The sequence below is a fragment of the Larimichthys crocea genome, chromosome VIII, assembly GCF_000972845.2.
Source record: "Larimichthys crocea isolate SSNF chromosome VIII, L_crocea_2.0, whole genome shotgun sequence".
Taxonomy (NCBI): domain Eukaryota; kingdom Metazoa; phylum Chordata; class Actinopteri; family Sciaenidae; genus Larimichthys; species Larimichthys crocea.
In genome coordinates this window covers 31,492,109-31,514,666 of record NC_040018.1, presented here as the reverse complement: position 1 = coordinate 31,514,666, position 22,558 = coordinate 31,492,109, and the positions used below count along the sequence as shown (strand labels likewise).

General features: G+C 45.0%; 1 protein-coding gene across 1 annotated transcript; it reads left to right on the top strand.

The window, feature by feature from the left end:
- Positions 1-4,932: 4,932 nt before the first annotated feature.
- Positions 4,933-17,449, top strand: LOC104929690 (NLR family CARD domain-containing protein 3). The gene is made up of 9 exons (XM_027281381.1): positions 4,933-5,093; positions 5,155-5,214; positions 8,813-8,905; positions 14,735-14,761; positions 14,844-14,860; positions 15,036-15,801; positions 15,887-16,060; positions 16,326-16,364; positions 17,380-17,449. The coding sequence occupies exons 1-9, from the start codon at positions 4,933-4,935 to the stop codon at positions 17,414-17,416; spliced, it is 1,374 nt and encodes a 457-aa protein (XP_027137182.1). The 3' UTR covers positions 17,417-17,449.
- The last annotated feature ends 5,109 nt before the right edge of the window (positions 17,450-22,558 follow it).

Here is a 22,558-nt window from a genome sequence, read left to right as displayed (position 1 = left end):
ACAGTGCTCAGAGAGTCTGACTGCACTTTCACTAGGCTACGTAATTATGTGACGTGGATGTTGTTGACGTGGTCTGTGTGAAAACTACAAAGTCCAGAAGATGGACTACAAAAAGCTCCATCTTAGATACTTCTCCCTGTGCGTTCTGACCGTGTTGTTTCATGCAGGATATATAAACGTGGACGAGCCGGTGAACAATCTGACTCATTATCAACGTCAGAACTGAAATCAAATGGAATATTGTGGAGGAGCGAGCAAACAGCACATGGAGTAGACGTGCTTCCCGAGGCTCCTCCATGTCAGTCATTATATTTCAGATTTTTACACTGTCACATTTGATTTCACCTGCCTCAGAAACTTCTCTGATCACATTATCGGGACTCTTACCCCCGACGTTATCGTGAGAAGGCGCTCATACTGGACTGGTTGAAGTTGATGTTTATTGTTTTTCCCGGACTACACACCAGATGTGGTGCAGCCAGTTCAGCGAGGTGTTGAGCAGATGCAGGAGCTGAAGGTGGAGCATAGTCTCCTCTTTCCAGTGAAGCTCCACATCAAACACATCAAACACAAGGGCCGCTCCAGGTTTCCACTACTTGTTTTGTTCGTGTTTTTAGAAAACAAACCTGGAGGCACTGTGATGAAATCTTTTTGGTCATCTGCGTGCTCATACCTGTGCCTGTGCATCCCTGTCCATCACCTTTATAGCCCCGCCCAGCTGAAACTGTATCCCCAACAAACCGCTACTGACACCTTGTGGTCAACAACAATCTTACTGAATCATCACATACTGATGGCCCTGGTTGATCCTCTGTGAGAGGTAGACAAAAGGTTTAGGTGAAAGGCCAGGCTCTGTTTGGTGAGGAGGTGTAGATGGCCTCGGTGCTGTGGGGTGGACTCATCCATGTTGAGCTGTTCAGTCTATTCCACCTTGGGATCCATCCATATACTCAGTAGAAGGAGCCTGACCTTCATTAGTGCGCTCATCAACAGGATGAATGGCATCGTCACTCAGTCAGCCCATGTTAGCTCACTGTGTGGGAGTGTGGCTCAATCTCTGGCTCCAAGGACCATTTGTTGTGGATATGAAGGTTCAGACACTATTGGACCGGAGCCTTTGAGTTTGGTTCTTTCTCAATTGAGTTTCCCTGCAAATGTTGAAAGTGAAACCTGATTAGATTCAATAAAGGATTCAAAGGAATCAGATGGTGGATTGGACTGAATCAGATGAAATCAAATCCAACCCTCCATGTGAACAGAAAAACCAAACTGTGTCTGAGAGTGATGTAATGTCCATGTTTGCATGCTGAAAGAGGATGTGCTGGTCTGACCCCCTCCTCCTTCAGGGTGGAGCCTGCTGGAGTCCGATGGTTGGACCAGGTCTGAGGAAGTGTAAGTGTGTTTTTAATTTGATTCATGAAAACAAACCATCTTCAAACTGTGACATCACTCCTTCAAATCTCTGATGTCATCATCAATAAATGAACAGATGATAGATTAATAACTGTCTTGTTCTCTCCATCAGATTCCGTGAACTCACAGTCGACACAAACACAGTAACAGAAACATCAAACTGTCTGACAACAACAGGAAGATGACAAGTGTGAAGGAGGTCAGTCTATCCTGATCACTCCAGACAGATTTGATCCTGGTGGCTCACTGCTGTGTAGAACTGGTCTGACTGGTCGCTGTACTGGGAGGTCGAGTGGAGAGGAGGGTTGAGTATCAGTGAGTTCAGAAGAATCAGAAGGAAAGAGGCAGAGTAAAGTGTGTGTTTGGAGGAATGATCATTCCTGGAGTCTGACTCTTATGTGTCCTCTGTCCCCTCGTCCTCATCCTCGCTCCTCCCGGTCTCTCAACGAGAGCAGTTGTTTGTGGACGTCCTGCTGGCTCTCGTCCTTCTACAGAGTCTCCTCTGACACATGATCCACCTCCACACTTCAACAACACCAATTCACTGAACCTCTTTATCCTGGGTTTGGACTCGGGTCTGGTTCTGGTTTGGTTCTTCAGTGTCTCTGTGTGGTCTGTAGGACGGAGGAGATCTCCTCCTGTGAGACAAACATTGTCTATGCTGACAGATCAGTTGAGTGTGTCCAGGATCACACACTGATTGTTTTTTGTCCCACACCATGTGTCCCTGGTTAGATTCTGGTGGGGCCCTTTCTGCATGTCATACCCTTCTCTCTACCCCCATGTTTACTGTCTGCCGTCTCCTACGTGTCCTAAAGACAAAATGTCCAAAACAAAGCAGAAAGCTGAAATAAAATGTGTCATGATGTAATGGAAAAATGTATATTACATGATTGGTGTTTTTTTATACCCCTATATATCCTGTTTGATCTCAGTAATATTACGTGTTGCCTATAGTCTTTTTGGTTTTTACTCCGTAGTCCTACTCTTAGAAACTTTCTCTCCATGTATGGAGCTGTTTGTAGAGAGTAGTGTATAAACTGAACCTTGGTCCACACGTCCAAGCAGAGCTTGTTATGGAGTCTGATAGCCATGAGCATATCTATTGTAGCCACCAGCTCAGTTAGATAAGTAAATCATAATAATGACGAATACTCCTTAGAGTGATAAGAACAGCTGGACGCCCCACCCTGCAACATTTCTTGCCACTGTCTTGGGCATTGTGAACTGTTCCTCTTCAAGAAAAATGACTTTAAGGACCAATGATTGACTCCAGATCTTTATTTGTGTTGGTGAGTGGTTTCCAGAGAATTTCAGCAAAAATGAGCACAGAGCATGATGATGGGATACGTGTAAGGCAACACTAGAAGAAAGAATAACATGTACTGTATATTGTCTAGAGAGTCCACAGGGCACCAACGCCTACCCCTGGGGAGGAAAGGAGATGGACCAGATTCCCCTTCACTAGTCTCAGTGCTGTTGTGGAACGACTCTTGTCCAATTCGTATCCGAACTACCTGTTGTGTATATATATGATACCTGCAGTTTGTGGCTTCACTGTACGTTAGATTTCTGTTTAGGCAAAAGAAAGATGATATCATGGGCACATTGCATATCATCATTGATTATACATAATGTGACTGATGTGAATAAAGGACTTGTATATCTGTCATTGAATAATATGAATGTGACTGTTGTTTTGATAACAAACTTGACTGGCATAATTGCTATACAAATATAAACTATGATGAATGTTTTTTTTGGCCGCCTCTGGTGTTCAGAGTCACACACTACAACACTATCCTGCCACATCATGAACAAGACAATGATTTAGTGTAATGAAGTCTTTGTTTTCATAGCCATGATCCATTTCATGTCAGGAAGATCTGCTTTGAAGCCGGGAGTTATGGGGCTGGAAAAACCACAGCCGCCTTGATGAAATTTGACGTGAATGTGTTTCAGTTCACGTTCCACAAAAGTTGTTTGAAAATTGTTGGCTCTTCTCCTCAACATGTCAGTCCTGATAGCTCATGCCTAACATTACATTGACTGATCTGGGAGGGAACTGGCAGGACGTTCCACCTCAACAGGGAAACAACAGACGAGAAGAGTTGCATAGCCTTGAGTGAACGGGTGGCAGAAGCCCAGACGTCCTTCATTGCAGGAGGTAAACATATGTTCTGTGTGCGGACGGTTCAGTAGGTCGGTGCCAGTACTGGAGGGACTACTTTGTAGTCAGCATTAGAGATTTGCATTAATGTGGGCTGCTACAGGTAGCCCAGTGGAGCTCGATGAGCCGCAGGGGTAAACATGGAGCCTTTTTTGTTGGTTGTAGAGCAGGCGAGCCGCCCACATCTGGATTCATCTGAAGCGGTTTCATCGTTGAGGCTGGAGGCCCGTCAGTGAGGGACGGTACAGTAATCTAGTTCTGGCGACTGAACGCAGCTGTTCGTCAGGAGTTGATTAGCATGTTGAGTTAGGGTTAATGCATTGACCGGTGCAAACTGAGGCGACCATGATTGGAGGAGTGAGTTGGTCATCAATCATAACCCCTAAGTTTCTCACCACCCTGGTGGGCGAGCGAAGGACATAGGGAGTCGTGTTGCTGTGGATGTCGACAAGGCAGAGGGGGGCGGCGGACAGAACTGACGTGGGCACACGGATGTTGTGGGGGGGCTGTCTTGGTTGACCACGTCTCTGCACATCGCTATGGACATCGGGGGCGTGCCTCTGGACTGGCAGACCGGGGTGGTGGTGGTCCCTCTTCAAAAAGGGGAGACCGGCGGGTGTGCTCCCAACCTAGGGGATCACCACTCCTCAGCCACTGGAAAGGTCTTTTCGGGGTCCACTGGAGCGGAGGGTTCCGCCAGATTGTCAAACCTCTGAATCCAGGGAGGAGCAGTTTGGTTTTTCGTCCTAGTCGTGGAACTGTGCGACCAGCTCTATTACCTTAGCGCGTCTTGGTCCTGGAGGTACATGGATGGTTCGCCCCAAACCCGTCTACATGTGTTTGTGGACTTGGATAAGGCGTTCGACCATGTCCCTCGGGGAGTCCTGTGGGGTGCTCCGTGAGTATGGGGTCTTCCGGACCATTAATACGGGCCATCCGTCCTGTACTCTCTGTGCCAGAGCTTGCTCGCATTGCTGGCAGTACGTAGGACCTGTTTCCCGTGGGAGTTGGAACTCCTGCCAGGGCTGGTCCATTGTCATTTCGGTCAGCATAACCTTTTATGGACAGTATTTTAGGCGCCGCAGGGCGTTGCGGGGCTCAGGATTGGGTCGCTTGCTTTTTGCGGACGATCTACTCCTGTTGGCTTCATCGGAGCGTGTTTATTCAGCGCTCTCGGAGCGGGTTTGCAGCCGAGTGCGAAGCGGCTGGGATGATTAATTGCACCTCCGAGCGAGGCCATGTTTCTCAGCGGAAAAGAGTGGAGGGAAAACATCCGGGCTCAGGGATGAGATCCTGCTCAAGTGGAGGAGTTCAAGTATCTCGGGGTCTTGTTCCATGAGTGGGGAAGGATGGAACGGGCGATTGGACCGGCGGATCGGTGCGGCTTCTGCAGTGATGCGGACTTTCTGCAGCGGTCCATCGTGGTGAAGGAGGAGCTGAGCCGAAAGGCGAAGCTCTCGATTACCGTCGAGGGTCTACGTTCCTACCCTCACCTATGTCACGAGCTTGGGTAGTGACCGAAAGAAAGATGAGATCCCGGATACAAGTGTCTGAAATGAGCTTCTTCGCAGGGTGCTGGGCTCTCCCGTAGCGATCGTGTGGAACGCTCGGGCCATCCGCGAGGAGCTCAGGTAGAACCGCTGCTCCTCGCACGAGAGGAACCAGTTGAGGTGGCTCTGGCATCTCGTGAGATGCCTCCTGGCCGTCTCCCTGGTGAGATATTCTGGATGTCCCTCTGGGAGGCGGCCCGGGGAAACGACCCAGGACACGCTGGAGTGGCTAGCGAAGATGTTGCCCCCGCGACCCGATACGGCTATATTAAGCGGAAGAAGATAAGTTTGTTTACAGCTGACACAAACTCTTGACTTGTACATCTTCATTGATGCTTTCCTATCTATTTTAAACATGTATATTTAAATATCCACAGGTCTATTTTGCCACATGATTGTTTCATAATAGTCATGTCTATCTTTTCCTTGTTTGTCAGCTGAGTTCACAGCTGCTCAGTGTGGGTCAGTTACGTGTCCACAGCTCATTCAACAGTGTGCACAGTGTGATACGAGCCATAGAAAAAACATGTCAGTTATCCTTTCACACCAAGAGGGCGCCAAAGTCTTCTCCTTGAAAGTTTGATGCATCCTGGTCTGAGTGTTTCCAGCAGAAAGGTGGTTCCTAAGAGCACTGCGAGTGTTTTCTGCGGATTTACTGTGTTTGTTGTTGCAGAGGACAGAAAAACACGTTAAAGGAGTAAATGTTGTCCCAGCAAAAAGTACAGCTGCATGGAGGGAAGTTATTCAGGTCAGTACCTCAGACATCCCAAGTTCCAAAAAATTCATTTCGGGAGGACGGGGGGGGGGGGGACACGGGGACGACGGGGACCGGGGGGGGGGGGGGGTGTGGGGTGTCCCTCCACAACGAACGCTTATTGGTTATTTTGCCGACCAAACCAATCGGCGCGCTCTCTTCTCGCAACCAGTCGCCTGAACCCGAGAACACGCTGACAGAGTTTGCTCGCACTCGCGTTTTTTTTAATCTCTCTCGCGTAATCAAAATCCGGGATGTTTTAACTAGCTCGCGGGGCCTCAGGGGAGCCACTGTTAATATCAGTGGAGGGGATCCCGGAACTTCGGGAGACTTGGGATGGTCTGGTACCTGCCAGTTAAGTAAAGTACCTAATAGCACACTGTAGAAATCAGTCAACTCTTCTCCTGTACTGTTGGACGTCATAGATGTGAAAACTGTTGAGAAATCAGGAAATCAGTCAAACAGAGTCGACAACCAATGCTAAATAACAAAACTCCAGAAATTATGTCTGCTATGTAGTTTTTAAACATGACTTCAAAGTGTCAGACTGCAGCAAACAAATCAAGACTTTAGTCTCATTTACACTGACAAAATGTTCATTTAAGAAAAGGAATGTTTCCCTTTGATAAAACCAGATGTGATACTTTATGAAACTGTGTTACCATGGACAACTGTCACGAAGTGACCTCCTTTCTTGAAGCAGGACTGGACTTCAGTATGAAATGTCGTCAACTTTGTCCTCCAGGTCAACATGTGTTTTTCTCTTTCTATGCAGCCATTTAAACAGCCACTTATGACGACTTCTTTCCGATAACAGATCTGATTAAATGATTCACAACTCATGAGTCTCTCTGGGTGTTTCTGTTCAAAGGTTTTCATTCATTGAACGTTGTGTCGCAGTTAGTTTTTCTCCGTTTGATAACTTCCAGCGAAGGTACTGACAAGTTTAATGTGGACTCGTTAACACAAGCTGTCGTTAAGCTCGCGGTTGGAATAAGAGTAGACGCAGAGTGAAGTTGATGGCTCAGGTCGTTTATGTGGTGAAAGATTTGATGTTGAATTTTCAATCCCCATAAATATGTAAAGTGTGTCCCCTAAATGAGCCGTCAGAGCTCGTAAAAGTCCTCCAACAGGAAGTAAGTGTCGCTTCTTTCTCGTCAGTTGTCCTAAATTGATCAATAATCAAAATCAAAAGAGATCTATCGTTACACATCAGTGATCCAGAACAGAAGAACAGTGGACAGGAGAACGTTCTCATGAACTTGTTTCTCAAGATGAATCTAATATTGTTTGTCTGAATGGTTAGAAATTCATTTGTACTGGCACTACAACTTACAACCCTGAGCGCTTCTGTGGGACTTTGGCTCCTGATGCAAGGTTCGCTTATTGTCTTTATTTCATATCTTCATAAAGACAGAGACTCTTGTGGCAGCGTGATGGAGTCAGTGGGTGTGAGCGTGTGTCGTGTGAGCTGTGCTGCAAAGTGTTGTTATCAGTAGAGATGGGATTTATGGCTCTTTGGATGGAGCTGGATCTTTTGTGATCCGTTTCATTAAAGAGTCGTCAAAAACTGGTCATTTTGGCTCATTTTTATATTTCTTACACTTTTAAAAAGCTGGTAGCTTGGGTTCTTCATTTTATCCCTGGAAATAATCACAGGGCGGAACGATGGCTGAATGATGACAATTTGTGATTCAGAATAATTTCAACTCAGATTCCCCCCAATATTGCGTTTGAATGATTCTGAATACCTGATTATAGACTTCATTTGAACGTGTGACAAGCATTTTAAGGTTCTGATATGGATTCATGTAAACAAATATTCCACTGCCATATCCCTCTGAGCTGACAGTGAGATCACTATTTACCCTTTTATAAAGTGTGTTTATGTGTGTAAACTACTTGGCTTAGCTTTTCAACACCTAAACACTTATGAATCACAATAAAAAACACAGCAGGCTATACATAAGTGCACAAAAGCCTTTTAGTGCAACAATTTCCACACAAGAACCATTTTCACAAAACAGAAAACTTCAAAAACAATATTTAAAATTTAAAACGTTTCACACAAGAATATATTTCATAGAACTATGAACCTCAAAACCACGTACTTCAAGTATTAGAAAAATGGATATCAACCTTACAATCAATTAGCGGGGGCAACTGTTGCATTACAGCCCACTAGTACTGACTACACAAACTGTACAATGGAAAAATAGTGAACTGTCCTGGAGCGCTTTGTAACAAAAATAATAAATAAAATAAAAAACAGACAACAAACCCTGGGGAGGACTCCTGGAACTGCCTGGGTGATAGTAACCCTTACCTGCCTACAAAAAGGACAGCCAGTCCCTTCGACTGAACAGACCCAACACAAAAAACAAAAAAATGTGAAACAACAAATTACATGCCTAAACAGGCCAGAGAAGACTTTTCTTGTCCCCTCACGAGGCACTCCGTGAAGGCAGCGTTTGAACAACTCTGTGTAATATTGGCATATATTCTTCCCTACCATGCTCTCTCCGCCTCACTCGGTCAGCGTCACATGTTCAGACGGTTTGTTTCAGTTTAGTTTCACCTTTTGTGTCACAGTTGGTTTCTCCGTGTGAACCTCCGCTGAAGGTAAGGAACAAGTTTTTAATGTGACTCGTTAACACAAGCTGCCGTCAGCTTGTTACACGAACGAAACAATGTCGCTCCAAAGTCACAAACCTGAGTTTAACTGAACTACGGGACGGGAGGAGAGCAACAAACCAGCAGTTGACACAGAGTCAGTCTTATTAATGTGAAGCTCCACAACTGATGACTAGCAGCTTTTCCGAGCTGAATAGCCTGTGGATGGCCGAGCCGAGCCGGACTTCCCTTTGTCAGCGACTCTTTTATTTTTTAAAGTGACTAATGTCGTGACTTTTTCTGTTGGAGCAGTCAGCAGCGCGAGCATGTTCACCCCTCCGCTGCGACTGCAAATGAAGAGCGCATGCGCCGAAACGACCGCTGGCTGATCCCGCCCTGGTTTAGGTAGTGTTGGGAGTTGGAGTCGTTTTACTGACTCTGATCACTGACTCTCAGACGTATTGTGGAGGTTCGATTCTTTTTACCGACTCTGATCACTGACTCTCAGACGTAGGTTGGGAAGTTGGAGTCTTTTTACTGACTGATTGATCACTGACTCTCGACGTAGTGATGGGAAGTTGGAGTCTTTTTACTGACTCGATCACTGACTCTCAGACGTAGTGTTGGGAGTTGGAGTCTTTTTAACGACTCTGATCACGACTCTCGACGTAGTGTGGAAGTTGGAGTCTTTTTACTGACTCTGATCACTGACTCTCAGACGTGGTTGGGAAGTTTGGAGTCTTTTTACTGACTCTGATCACTGACTCTCAGACGTAGTGTTGGGAAGTTGGAGTCTTTTTACTGACTCTGATCACTGACTCTCAGACGTAGTTTTTGAGGAAGTTGGAGTCTTTTTTTACTGACTCTGATCACTGACTCTCAGACGTAGTGTTGGGATATGCTCTTTTACTGACTCTGATCACTGACTCTCGACGTAGTGTTGGGAAGTTTAAGATCTTTTTATGACTCTGATCAGTGACTCTCAGACATAGTGTTGGGAAGTTGGGTCTTTTAATGACTATGATCACTGATCTCGACGTAGTGTGGAGTTGGAGTCTTTTTACTGACTCTGATCAGACTCTCAGACGTATGTTTTGGAAGTTGGAGTTTTTACTGACTCTGATCACTGACTCTCAGACGTAGTGTTGGGAAGTTGGAGTCTTTTTACTGACTCTGATCACTGACTCTCAGACGTAGTGTTGGGAAGTTGGAGTCTTTTTACTGACTCTGATCCTGACTCTCAGATGTAGTGTTGGGAGTTGGAGTCTTTTTAGACTCTGATCACTGACTCTCAGACTAGTGTTGGGAAGTTGGAGTCTTTTTACCGACTCTGATCACTGATTCTCAGACGTAGTTTTGGGAAGTTGGAGTCTTTTTACCGACTCTGATCACTGACTCTCAGTCGTAGTGTTGGGAAGTTGGAGTCTTTTTACCGACTCTGATCACTGACTCTCAGACGTAGTGTTGGGAAGTTGGAGTCTTTTTACCGACTCTGATCACTGACTCTCGACGTAGTGATGGGAAGTTAAGTCTTTTTACGACTCTGATCCTGACTCTCAGACGTATGTTGGGAAGTTGGAGTCTTTTTACGACTCTGATCGATGACTCTCGACAGTAGTGTTGGAAGTTGGAGTCTTTTAACGACTCTGATCCTGACTCTCGACGTAGTGTGGGGAAGTTGGAGTCTTTTTACCGACTCTGATCGCTGACCTCTCAGAACGTAGTGTTGGGAAGTTGGAGTCTTTTTACCGACTCTGATCCTGACTCTCAGACTAGGTTGGGAAGTTGGAGTCTTTTTACCGACTCTGATCCTGACTCTCAGATGTAGTGTGGGAAGTTTGAGTCTTTTTACCGATCTGATCCTGACTCTCGACGTAGTGTGTGAAGTTATCTTTTTACCGACTCTGATCGCTGACTCCGGACGTAGTGTTGGGAAGTTGGAGTCTTTTTACCGACTTGATCGCTGACTCTCGACGTTGTGTGGGAAGTTGGAGTCTTTTTACGACTCTGATCCTGACTCTCAGACGTGTGTTGGGAGTTGGAGTCTTTTTACCGACTCTGATCGCTGACTCGCAGACGTAGTGTTGGGAAGTTGGAGTCTTTTTACCGACTCTGATCGCTGACTCTCAGGCGTCAGTGTTGGGAGTTGGAGTTTTTTACCGACTCTGATCCTGACTCTCAGACGTAGTGTGGGAAGTTGGATCTTTTTACCGACTCTGATCGCTGACTCTCCAGACGTTAGTGTTGGGAAGTTGGAGTCTTTTTACCGAACTCTGATCGACTGACTCTCGGACGTAGTGATGGGAAGTTATCTTTTACCGACTCTGATCGTGACTCTCGACGTAGTGTTGGGAAGTTGGAGTCTTTTTTACCGACTTGATCGCTGAACTCTCGACGTAGTGTTGGGAAGTTGGGTCTTTTTACCGACTCTGATCGCTGACTCTCGGACGTAGTGATGGAAGTTGCGAGTCTTTTACCGACTTTGATCGTGACTCTCGACGTATGTTGGGAGTTGGAGTCTTTTTACCGACTCTGATCGCTGACTCTCAGGACCGTAGTGTCGGGGTTGGAGTATTTTTACCCACTCTGATCGCTGACCCTCAGAGTACGTTTTGGAAGTGGAGTGTTTTACCGACTCTGATCGCTGACTCTCAGACGTAGTGCGGGAAGTTGGAGTCTTTTTTACCGACTCTGATCGCTGACTCTCAGAATGTGATGGGAAGTTCAAATCTTTTTACGACTCTGATCGCTGACTCTCGACGTAGTGTCGGGAAGTTGGCGCTTTTACCGACTCTGACGCTGATCTCAGACGTAGTGTCGGGAAGTTGAGTCTTTTTACCGACTCTGATCGCTGACTCCGCAGACGTACAGAGTAGCAACTTAAAGTTCCCGTGTTTCCGTGACGGAACCTGACTGACCGTGGCTGGTCCGTCACAGGTCCGTCACAGGTCCTGGCTGGTGCGTGACCGAATGTAATCCCGCGATGACGTAGTCAGTGAGCCCCGACTGGAAACGCCCCTAAGCAGTCTGTGTGAAAACCAGCTGCAATGTCATTGTCCACGGGGAGGAGCAGTGATGTTCCGCTCTCACCGTCGGACTGTCTAAAGACACATCTGAACAGATAGCCGGGGAGCTGATCAAGCTGATCAGCGGATCAGTGATGGAAAAAAAAAAGTGTGATAAGATAACAGTGAGGCAGCAAACAAGAACATGTCCAACATAAACGCGTTATTAAGAAAGAAAACTCCGCTCGTAACGTCCGTAACATAGCCTGATGTTGTTGATTTAACACGTGACCATAGGCTAAAATGGCGTAAAGCGCAAAATCGAAAGAATTACGGGTGTGAATCAAGTATGAAAATAAGTCAAGTATTTTGGTTTTTAATAACGTTTGCAGTCTAGCTTACGTCACCATCAAACATATATTTAGGGCATTCCTGATGAACCACTTTATCGCAAGGAGGCTAAAGCCAGGCACAAACAGGACTCGTCGAGGACATACAGACGTTTGGCAAAGAGGAGTCACCGTGGACTTTGAAACAGATTCTCTCTGGACTTTAAAAAGCTGTGCCGTGTATTTATTAATGGAGGAGGCCACATAGTGGAAATAAAACAGTGGTTGTCCATTGTAGATAAAAACAGAACATATATACTGCAAACTTTATAAGACAAAACATACTTCACTATTGTATAATATTGTAACGGGCTGTGTTACCACTGTGGCTGTTGAGTTGGTTCAGTAAGTTAGGCTGCAGTGTTGGGTGGACGCCTGGGGGGGGTGGCGTTGTTAGAGGCTGTGAAGCCTGTCCAGTCCTGGCAGTTGCCATGGGATGAGGGGCCACGAGTAGCTAATGTGTGTTATGTTATAGGCTGCTGTGCTTGCCTGGTTTATTGTTTTTGCCGTTGGCTACGCCCACAGGAGCCATGTGTTCCAGATTGGAAATAAAGTCCGCAAAAACCAGTGCTTCGTAGTTTCATTGTTCCGGGTCACTACATATTTTTCCATTTACGCCATTTAGCTATGGATGGACGAAAATGAAAGGAGTCATTCATGTTCAGAAACCCACTCAAATCACAAGGCTACTGTATCAGTTATGCAGTACTCAAACCAGCTGCTTCTCCGCTCTGTGATCTGTGACACTGGGAGACCAAAAAGCCCATCAGTGCAAACATGAGATGCTAATGAGGTTTGTATGGTTTACCTGGTCTAAAGTGCACTACAGTAAATACCTGCATAACAAAGGGCTTCCTGCAGCTCTATGTGCGCCCACAATCAACAACGAGCCCTCCCCTCCAAATGAAAAATGTTCATTTAAAAATAAAAACATCGCTTGTATCGCAGGTCTGACACACAGCCTGGCAGCCCTGAAGCGCGTCCGAACCGTTTTTTGTAACTTTTTTTAAGGGTTAGTTTGTTGGTTTACATGCAGATAAACGGAGAGAGGCGCGAAAACAAGAGAAGAGACGCTCCTGTAATATGCAAGACTAGTGGTGGCCATAGATTACTGCGCCAATCAACACGGGATTGCGCCAATGCCCGGCCGGCATTTCTCTGAGTAAAACAAGGCAGCTGTCCAGGTGGATCGGAGCGCATTTAAAAAAACAACACCAAGAAAAAACCACGAGAAAACATGACAAAAGCACAAAACTATCTAAACTGCTATAGAGATCAGGACTCCACGGAGTTACAGTGAAGAAACAAAAACGAACAAAAGAGAAAAAAGTAAAAAAAGCGACCTGAGAGGCTGGAAACAGCTTTGAGAATAGATTAATGGTGTATTTTTTTTCGATCCTGATAGAGGTCTCACGTTAACGAGCCGTAACGGCCCACCGCTAGTAAAGACAGAACCGACTAGATGTTTGTTGATTGGTGATGATATGCTAACATGTTTGATAAAACACCTTAAATTAATTTCAATTCATGAACACGGCTCAACATCCATACGGCTACGTACGCTATGCCGTAGTCAAACCACTGCATTTTCCGATCTGTGACACGGCGAGACCAAAAGACCCATACTGTAAGTGCAAACAAAAGATTGAGCAACCGGAGAATGCGACCGAGGTGTTAGTAAGCTCGTCCTCTCCAGGTGAGAACAACTGTAAAAAGTTGTGAGAGAAGCGCCATCTCCTGGTCATACCCTGTAATTACATGAATGGGTGAGTTAGTTACAGTAAAAATAGACACGCCCAGGAGGAAGGAGGGGGGTCTCTCCGTTCAGGGACTTGGCAGGGCCAGCGGGAACTCAGCTGGAAGACGGCTGCCATTCAGCTGGCGTTCAGCTTGAACGGGAACTTTTAAGTTGCTACTATGTAGTGATGGGAAGTTCAAATCTTTTTACTGACTCTGATCGCTGACTCTCAGACCTACGGAAGCGTATTGCATTCACTTGGGAAAAAAAAAAAGAGACACCTTATCTTGTAATTACGAGATCAGGAAAAGGTGCCTCATTGGCCTCTGCACTCCGGTAAAGTGAGCAAGATATTGGCTGTTCCACTTCCGGGATGAATACTCTTAATTGAAACGTTGTTAAAACACAAAACACGCATATTTTCAACCATAGTAGACAGACAACGAGCTACAAGCTGACTTCATCACGCGCTACAGCTGACGTTCATCACAACGAGCTACAATGACTTCATCACAACGGCTACAAGCTGACGTTCATCACAACGAGCCATCCTCGACCACTCCAACAACATTGTGTTACTCTAACTTTTCCATAATTTTGGGAATTCTTATTTGGAATATGAATCAATAACTTCAATATGACACAGTACTGCGGAGGCCATCAATAACATCAAATCAGAAAGCAGTGGTACAATAAGTACTCTGAAACTATTAATACCACTGTGTGAAAATACTCTGTCAAAGTCAAAGTCCTGATTCAAAGTGTTCCTCAAGTACAAAGTTTACCAACAACATGGACTTACATGGAACACTCGTCAACAGATTCAACTTCCAGAGTTAATGTAGGCTTAACCACTTATACCTTAACTTTACCTACTGCTGGATAGTTGATATTGAAGATGACTTCAGATTTACGTCCATCAAATATTTGCTGTCAAACGTGACTAAAGCTGTCGATACATGTGTGTGAAGTCGAGTTTGAATGATGTTTGGACAGTTTTTTGTCTTTTACACTGTGAACAATCCTCACTGTTCACCTTCTGTGTTGAACCTAAAGTTCAAATTTCTCTGTTTATTTCCGTCCATTTGTGTTTCGTCTCCAGATCAAGTTTGTGTGAGCTGATGTGGATGTGAGTTGAGCAGCATGAATCAGTGAGGACAGAGAGGAGGGGTCCCTCCCTCTAAAAGCTCTCTGTGTGGGGAACATGACAGCCAGACCAAGCTCAGAGGTGAGATGAGGAAATGTCCACGACTTTCTCCATGTCACAGCTCCAGCACTCAAACACTCCACCATCATTATCACACTCAAAGTCTGTGTGTGTTCTGTTTTTGAACCCAAACAGACTTGTAGACCAGACTCTGCGGACCATGGACTGGACTGAACCCAGCTTTGTGTGTCCTCAGAGTGGACGGGAAAACTGGCTTTTGAGCAGCTGCAGAAAGGAAACCTGATCTTCTATGAATCAGACCTGACAGAGTGTGGCATCGATATCAGAGCAGCCTCAGTGTACTCAGGAGTGTTCACACAGATCTTTAAAGAGGAGAGAGGACTGCACCAGGACAAGGTGTTCTGCTTCGTCCATCTGAGTGTTCAGGAGTTTCTGGCTGCTCTTCATGTCCATCTGACCTTCATCAACTCTGGAGTCAATCTGCTGTCAGAAGAACAACCAACATCCAGGTGGTCTAAAGTCTTCAGAGACAAACCTGAACTAACACATCTCCACCAGAGTGCTGTGGACAAGGCCTTACAGAGTCCAAATGGACACCTGGACTTGTTCCTCCGCTTCCTCCTGGGACTTTCACTGCAGACCAATCAGACTCTCCTACGAGGTCTGCTGACACAGGCAGGAAGTGGTTCAAAAACCAGTCAGGAAACAGTCGAGTACATCAAGAAGAAGATTGAAGAGACTCCCTCTGCAGAGAGAAGCATCAACCTGTTCCACTGTCTGAATGAACTGAATGATCGTTCTCTAGTGGAGCAGATCCAACAGTCCCTGAGTTCAGGAAGTCTCTCCACAGAGAAACTCTCTCCTGCTCAGTGGTCAGCTCTGGTCTTCATCTTACTGTCATCAGACAAAGATCTGGACGTGTTTGACCTGAAGAAATTCTCTGCTTCAGAGGAGGCTCTTCTGAGGCTGCTGCCAGTGATCAAAGCCTCCAAGAAAGCTCTGTAAGTGTGATTTATTCATCAATAAATACTCTGAGATCTTTCAACTGGAGAAAAAATAAACCTTTCCTTTCTGTTGTTCCTACAGACTGAGTGACTGTAACCTCTCAGAGAGAAGCTGTGAAGCTCTGTCCTCAGTTCTCAGCTCCCAATCCTCTAGTCTGAAAGATCTGGACCTGAGTAACAACGACCTGCAGGAATCAAGAGTGAAGCTGCTGTCTGCTGGACTGGAGAGTCCACACTGTACACTGGAAAGTCTCAGGTCAGGATCCATTAACCCATTCAGCTGATGAGCATTTCAATCTGATTTACATGAGTTGATAAACAGCTAACCTGTGTAGGATTGTGTCTGCTAATATGATTTGTCAAAGGACCTTTAAGCTGATTTCAAAGATTTATTCTAATAACTCTCTGATTCAGTCAGTGTATTATATATTTATTTATTTGTAGACAGTTTCTTCTTTATTTGACTGACGCAGCAGGACCCTCAGATGATCTTCCATGTGTGTTGTTTTGTGTGTTTTCAGGCTGTCAGGCTGTCTGATCACAGAGGAAGGCTGTACTTCTCTGGCCTCAGCTCTGAGCTCCAACCCCTCCCATCTGAGAGAGCTGGACCTGAGCTACAATCATCCAGGAGACTCAGGAGTGAAGCTGCTGTCTGCTGGACTGGAGGATCCACACTGTACACTGGAAAGTCTCAGGTCAGATGACGACACAGTTTGTGTTCATGTTTCAAAATGTTTTGTCTCAGCTCCATATAATTTAAACAGCCTCTGTCATCAGAGTTCATGAATGTCTTCTGTCAGGATTTCAAATGTCATTGTATAAAAAGTCTTTGAATCTTCTGATGGACTTCATTATAATTCAGATTTACATATTGTAAAGCTTCTAATATGAACTGAGATGAAGAACCTTTTTTTTAATCATGCAACTTTTAATTCCAGTTTTTTACTGATTCAGTCACGTCTTCAAAATGGTTGAAGTCAAACAGCAGTGATTTTAACATGTGCTGAACAGAGATTATAAATACTGTTTCACCAAAAGTCCAGAGTCAACATTTTAACACAAATGTTATTTGTCTTCTTGTTCATTATTTCCTCTCCAGACTGAGTGACTGTGACCTCTCAGAGAGAAGCTGTGAAGCTCTGTCCTCAGTTCTCAGCTCCCAGTCCTCTAGTCTGAAAGATCTGGACCTGAGTAACAACGACCTGCAGGATTCAGGAGTGAAGCTGCTGTCTGCTGGACTGGAGAGTCCACACTGTACACTGGAAAGTCTCAGGTCAGGATCCATTAACCCATTCAGCTGATGGCCATTTAAATCTGATTTACATGAGTTGATAAACAGCTAACCTGTGTAGGATTGTGTCTGCTAATATGATTTGTCAAAGGACCTTTAAGCTGATTTCAAAGATTTATTCTAATAACTCTCTGATTCAGTCAGTGTATTATATATTTATTTATTTGTAGACAGTTTCTTCTTTATTTGACTGACGCAGCAGGACCCTCAGATGATCTTCCATGTGTGTTGTTTTGTGTGTTTTCAGGCTGTCAGGCTGTCTGATACAGAGGAAGGCTGTACTTTCTGGCCTCAGCTCTGAGCTCCAACCCTCCCATCTGAGAGAGCTGGACCTGGCTACAATCATCCCGAGGACTCAGGGTGAAGCTGCTGTCTGCTGGACTGGAGGATCCACACTGGAGACTGGACACTCTCAGGTATGAAGAGGCCTGCTGCAGCCACAGACAATCAGTGTGATAGAGGAGGAAGGCTGGAAACATTTTCTGTGTCAAACTGGTGACAGATCTCAACTCATCTTGTCTGCGGTCCAATAGTCAAAAAAATGATTCCTCTGTCCTTTCCTAAACACTTTTTCCTCCACCTGGATGGAAACGTCATGAGGTCAAGGAAAGATGTGAAGGATCATTCATAAGGACTTAGGAAAAGATAAGCACAGTGCTCAGAGAGTCTGACTGCACTTTCACTAGGCTACGTAATTATGTGACGTGGATGTTGTTGACGTGGTCTGTGTGAAAACTACAAAGTCCAGAAGATGGACTACAAAAAGCTCCATCTTAGATACTTCTCCCTGTGCGTTCTGACCGTGTTGTTTCATGCAGGATATATAAACGTGGACGAGCCGGTGAACAATCTGACTCATTATCAACGTCAGAACTGAAATCAAATGGAATATTGTGGAGGAGCGAGCACAGCACATGGAGTAGACGTGCTTCCCGAGGCTCCTCCATGTCAGTCATTATTTTCAGATTTTTACACTGTCACATTTGTATTTCACCTGCCTAGAAACTTCTCTGATCACATTATCGGGACTCTTACCCCCGACTTATCGTGAGAAGGCGCTCATACTGGACTGGTTGAAGTTGAATGTTATTATTGTTTTCCCGGACTACACACCAGATGTGGTGCAGCAAGTTCAGCGAGGTGTTGAGCAGATTGCAGGAGCTGAAGGTGGAGCATAGTCTCCTCTTTCCAGTGAAGCTCCACATCAAACACATCAAACACAAGGGCCGCTCCAGGTTTCCACTACTTGTTTTGTTCGTGTTTTTAAGAAAACAAACCTGGAGGTCACTGTGATGAAATCTTTTTGGTCATCTGCGTGCTCATACACCTGTGCCTGTGCATCCCTGTCCATACCTTTATAGCCCCGCCAGCTGAAACTGTATCCCCAACAAACGCTACTGACACCTTGTGGTCAACAACAATCTTACTGAATCATCACATACTGATGGCCCTGGTTGATCCTCTGTGAGAGGTAGACAACAAGGTTTAGGTGAAAGGCCAGGCTCTGTTTTGGTGAGGAGGTGTAGATGGCCTCGGTGCTGTGGGGTGGACTCATCCATGTTGAGCTGCTTCAGTCTATTCCACCTTGGGATCCATCCATATACTCAGTAGAAGGAGCCTGACCTTCATTAGTGCGCTCATCAACAGGATGAATGGCATCAGTCACTCAGTCGCCCATGTTAGCTCACTGTGTGGGAGTGTGGCTCATCTCTGGCTCCAAGGACCATTGTTGTTGGTATGAAGGTTCAGACCATATTGGACCGGAGCCTTTGAGTTTGGTTCTTCTAATTGAGTTTCCCTGCAAATGTTGAAAGTGAAACCTGATTAGATTCAATAAAGGATTCAAAGGAATCAGATGGTGGATTTGGACTGAATCAGATGAATCAAATCCCAACCCTCCATGTGAACAGAAAAACCAAACTGTGTCTGAGAGTGATGTAATGTCCATGTTTGCATGCTGAAAGGGATGTGCTGGTCTGACCCCCTCCTCCTTTCAGGGTGGAGCCTGCTGGAGTCCGATGGTTGGACCAGGTCTGAGGAAGTGTAAGTGTGTTTTTAATTTGATTCATGAAAACAAACCATCTTCAAACTGTGACATCACTCCTTCAAATCTCTGATGTCATCATCAATAAATGAACAGATGATAGATTATAACTGTCTTGTTCTCTCCATCAGATTCCCGTGAACTCACAGTCGACACAAACACAGTAAGCAGAAACATCAAACTGTCTGACAACAACAGGAAGATGACACGTGTGAAGGAGGATCAGTCATATCCTGATCATCCAGACAGATTTGACTCCTGGTGGCTTCAGCTGCTGTGTAGAACTGGTCTGACTGGTCGCTGTACTGGGAGGTCGAGGGAGAGGAGGGTTGATATCAGTGAGTTACAGAAGAATCAGAAGGAAAGGAGGCAGGAGAGATTGTTGTTTGGAGGGAATGATCATTCCTGGAGCTGACTGCGATGGTTCTCTGTCAGGCACAATAACAGATCCAACATCCATCTCCTCCTCCCGGTCTCTCACAGAGTAGCAGTGTATGTGGACTGTCCTGCTGGCTCTCTGTCCTTCTACAGAGTCTCCTCTGACACACTGATCCACCTCCACACCTTCAACACCACATTCACTGAACCTCTTTATCCTGGGTTTGGACTCTGGGCTGGTTCTTCAGTGTCTCTGTGTGGTCTGTAGGACGGAGAGTCTCCTCCTGTGAGACAAACATTGTCTCTGCTGAACAGATCAGTTGAGTGTGTCCAGGATCACACAGCTGATGTTATTTCTGTCCCACACCATGTGTCCCTGGTTAGATTCTGGTGGGGCCCTTTGCTGCATGTCATACCCCTCTCTCTACCCCCATGTTTCCTGTCTGCGTCTCCTACGTGTCCGTAAAGACAAAATGTCCAAAACAAAGACAGAAAAGCTGAAATAAAACGTGTCATGAGCACAGAGTGTGACGGCTTATGTTCAACAAGTGTGTGTGTGTGCATCGCCTCACCGCATCAGCTAACGTTGTTATGTAACGTTATGTAACGTTAGCCAACGATACATGATGTAATGTACAAAGCAAAGGTGGAGTTATCGTGCTAACTGAAGCTAAGCTAAGAGCTAACCAGCTGGCTGTGGCTCAGCAGTGTGGTGATTTAACAGCAAGCTAGTTAGCGGTGTGGAGCGGTCCGACTACGGTGCTACGAGCTAGCATCAGCGTCTACCTTCCATAGAACGCAATCGATCGAAAAAACTAATGAAGTTCATAAGATTAGCTAATGTTAGCTTAACATCCAAGCTAACTAAAATAGCTAATGTTAGCAGTTAGCTACATTAGCTTTATCTCTAACTGGATCCATTGAGTTAATTAATGTCAGAATTACATTAGCATTAACGCATAGCCAGCTAATTAGAATTCATATTATCTCCAAGTAAGCTACGCTAGTTAGCTTGGATGTAAAGCTGAAACTGTTTTGGCTAGCTTCGCATCCAAGCCAACTAACAGAGCTAATATTAGCAGTGAGCTAACATTAGCAAGCTAAATCTACGACATTAGTTTATATTATCAGTTAGCTATGTTAGCCTTTTCCCAAAACTAGCGAGGTCCATAACATTAAATTATGTTAGCAGTTAGCTACATTAACACTAGCTCCAAACCTACAGGATCCTCAGTGTTAGCTGTGTTATATTAGCTGTAACGTTATTCTCTGGCTTTGAACCCGGTCTGGTCCGGCTGCTGAGCCTGGTTCTGTTAGCATGCTAACGGCAGCTTCACTTAGCGCTTAGCTACCTTAGCGAGTGGTTAGCCTAAGCTAAGCTAACTGTCCGTCAGTGTTGATAAAGTTTCACAGCTGTTCCATGAGTCACGTGAGAAGAACAAAGATATAATATAATTATAATGTGTGAATATAAAATATAAAGCACACAGTCATCTAAAGCACCTGAAGAACAAGAACAAGCAGAACACCTGGTTCATCCTGGAGACCATGACTGACAGGTGAGGAGCTGTCTGTTTCACAGTGACACCAGTGGCGGCACAAAAATACAATGAACAATAAGAAGAACAATATGAAATCATTCATGTTTTCAACGTGTGTGTTTAAATAATGTTGTACATCCATGAATATGTGTCAAATATGATCTAAAATCCACTGCGCAGGTAAACCAATCACTAATTCAAGGTGTGAACGTTTGACATACGATTTAGCCAATCAGCGTCCTCAAATCTATTGAAGCCAGGTACGGCTGAAGTCAGGGCCGCTACGTACAAGCGCTATTCTACATGACAATGGCGTACGTGATGGCGATGGCGTTCCCATCGACTTCACCAAGGTGGTAGAAGATTCCAGAGTCCATCGCCTGCTTCATTTGTCAGGATTTAAGATCTTACTCGGTGGTGCCACGGAAACTAAAAAACTAAAAAATGTGATGAATGAATCTTTTAAATAATTACACCTGACATTAAACCGGCTGCAGGCTTTAATTGCATTATGGTTCATTTAGAGTCGATGAAGCAATCAGTGCAGTAACAACAGTTTGATTCAGAGTTTGATCTGATCTTTCCAAACTGGTCTTTACCCAAATATTATAGCATTTAACTCCTGCTGAGTCAGTGAAACTGAGTTCAGACGTGGTCAGCAAAACAAGTTTAAAGTTCGTTTTGTGTTGAGAGGCTGTTTATCATCAAAGTTCTTCATCTGCAGCCCAAACAAGTGAAGCGTGCACTTTTTTTTTGGCTTATTATAAATTAATGAAGTCCTTCAGCTACAACAGTTAGACTTTACGACGCAATTTCACACTTTTGTTGCTGAATGAAGTTCCCAGGATGGTTGATGAAGGCGTCCTACAAGAATTAACATTCGGCCCTCTGTCATTTACTCTATACAAACTATTTATCTTCTGATAAAGCTTTATGATGTTCGTCTCTACGCTGACGATACCATCGTTTACACCACCAGCCTTAATGAGATTACAGTCTGCTTTTGTTGACCTGTTGATTTCTTTCAAATTAATTTGTCCATTAGATAAACCGCTACATCAGCTGTTTAGCTTAGCATAAATACTAAAAACTGTGGGAAACAATTAGCCTGGCTCACTCCAAAGTTTACAAAAGCCTCTGGCCAATGTTAGCTCAGTTTGTTAGCTGCTGTGGAAACCAACATGGCTAAGCTTTGTTGGAAGATAAATAGTTTGTATAGAGTAAATAACAGAGCGCTACCTGCACCCTCTAAAGCTCACGAATGAACACGTTAGAACATTTGCTGTCTGACCTCAAGGTAAAGTGTTGACAATATTCTAAATGTAGCGTTCACTGACATGATTTTTATGTTTGTAAAATCTGTTGTGTTGCTGCCATCGCCCACAGCAGGGAACAGTTCATAGCTCTGCTTCCGGGCCAGGATCCACGACATCTCCAACCCAGCACTGATTGTGGGTCAGGACCTCGTACAGAAAAACAAAACAACACAAGCACAACAGA

Excerpts from the sequence above, each read along its gene's own strand:
- LOC104929690 (XM_027281381.1), top strand. The coding sequence starts at position 4,933 with ATGGAACGGGCGATTGGACCGGCGGATCGGTGCGGCTTCTGCAGTGAT. Across the intron at positions 8,906-14,734 it reads CTGATCCCGCCCTGGTTTAG|ATCAAGTTTGTGTGAGCTGA; the intron begins GTAGTGTTGGGA and ends TTTCGTCTCCAG. Across the intron at positions 15,802-15,886 it reads AAAGCCTCCAAGAAAGCTCT|ACTGAGTGACTGTAACCTCT; the intron begins GTAAGTGTGATT and ends TTGTTCCTACAG.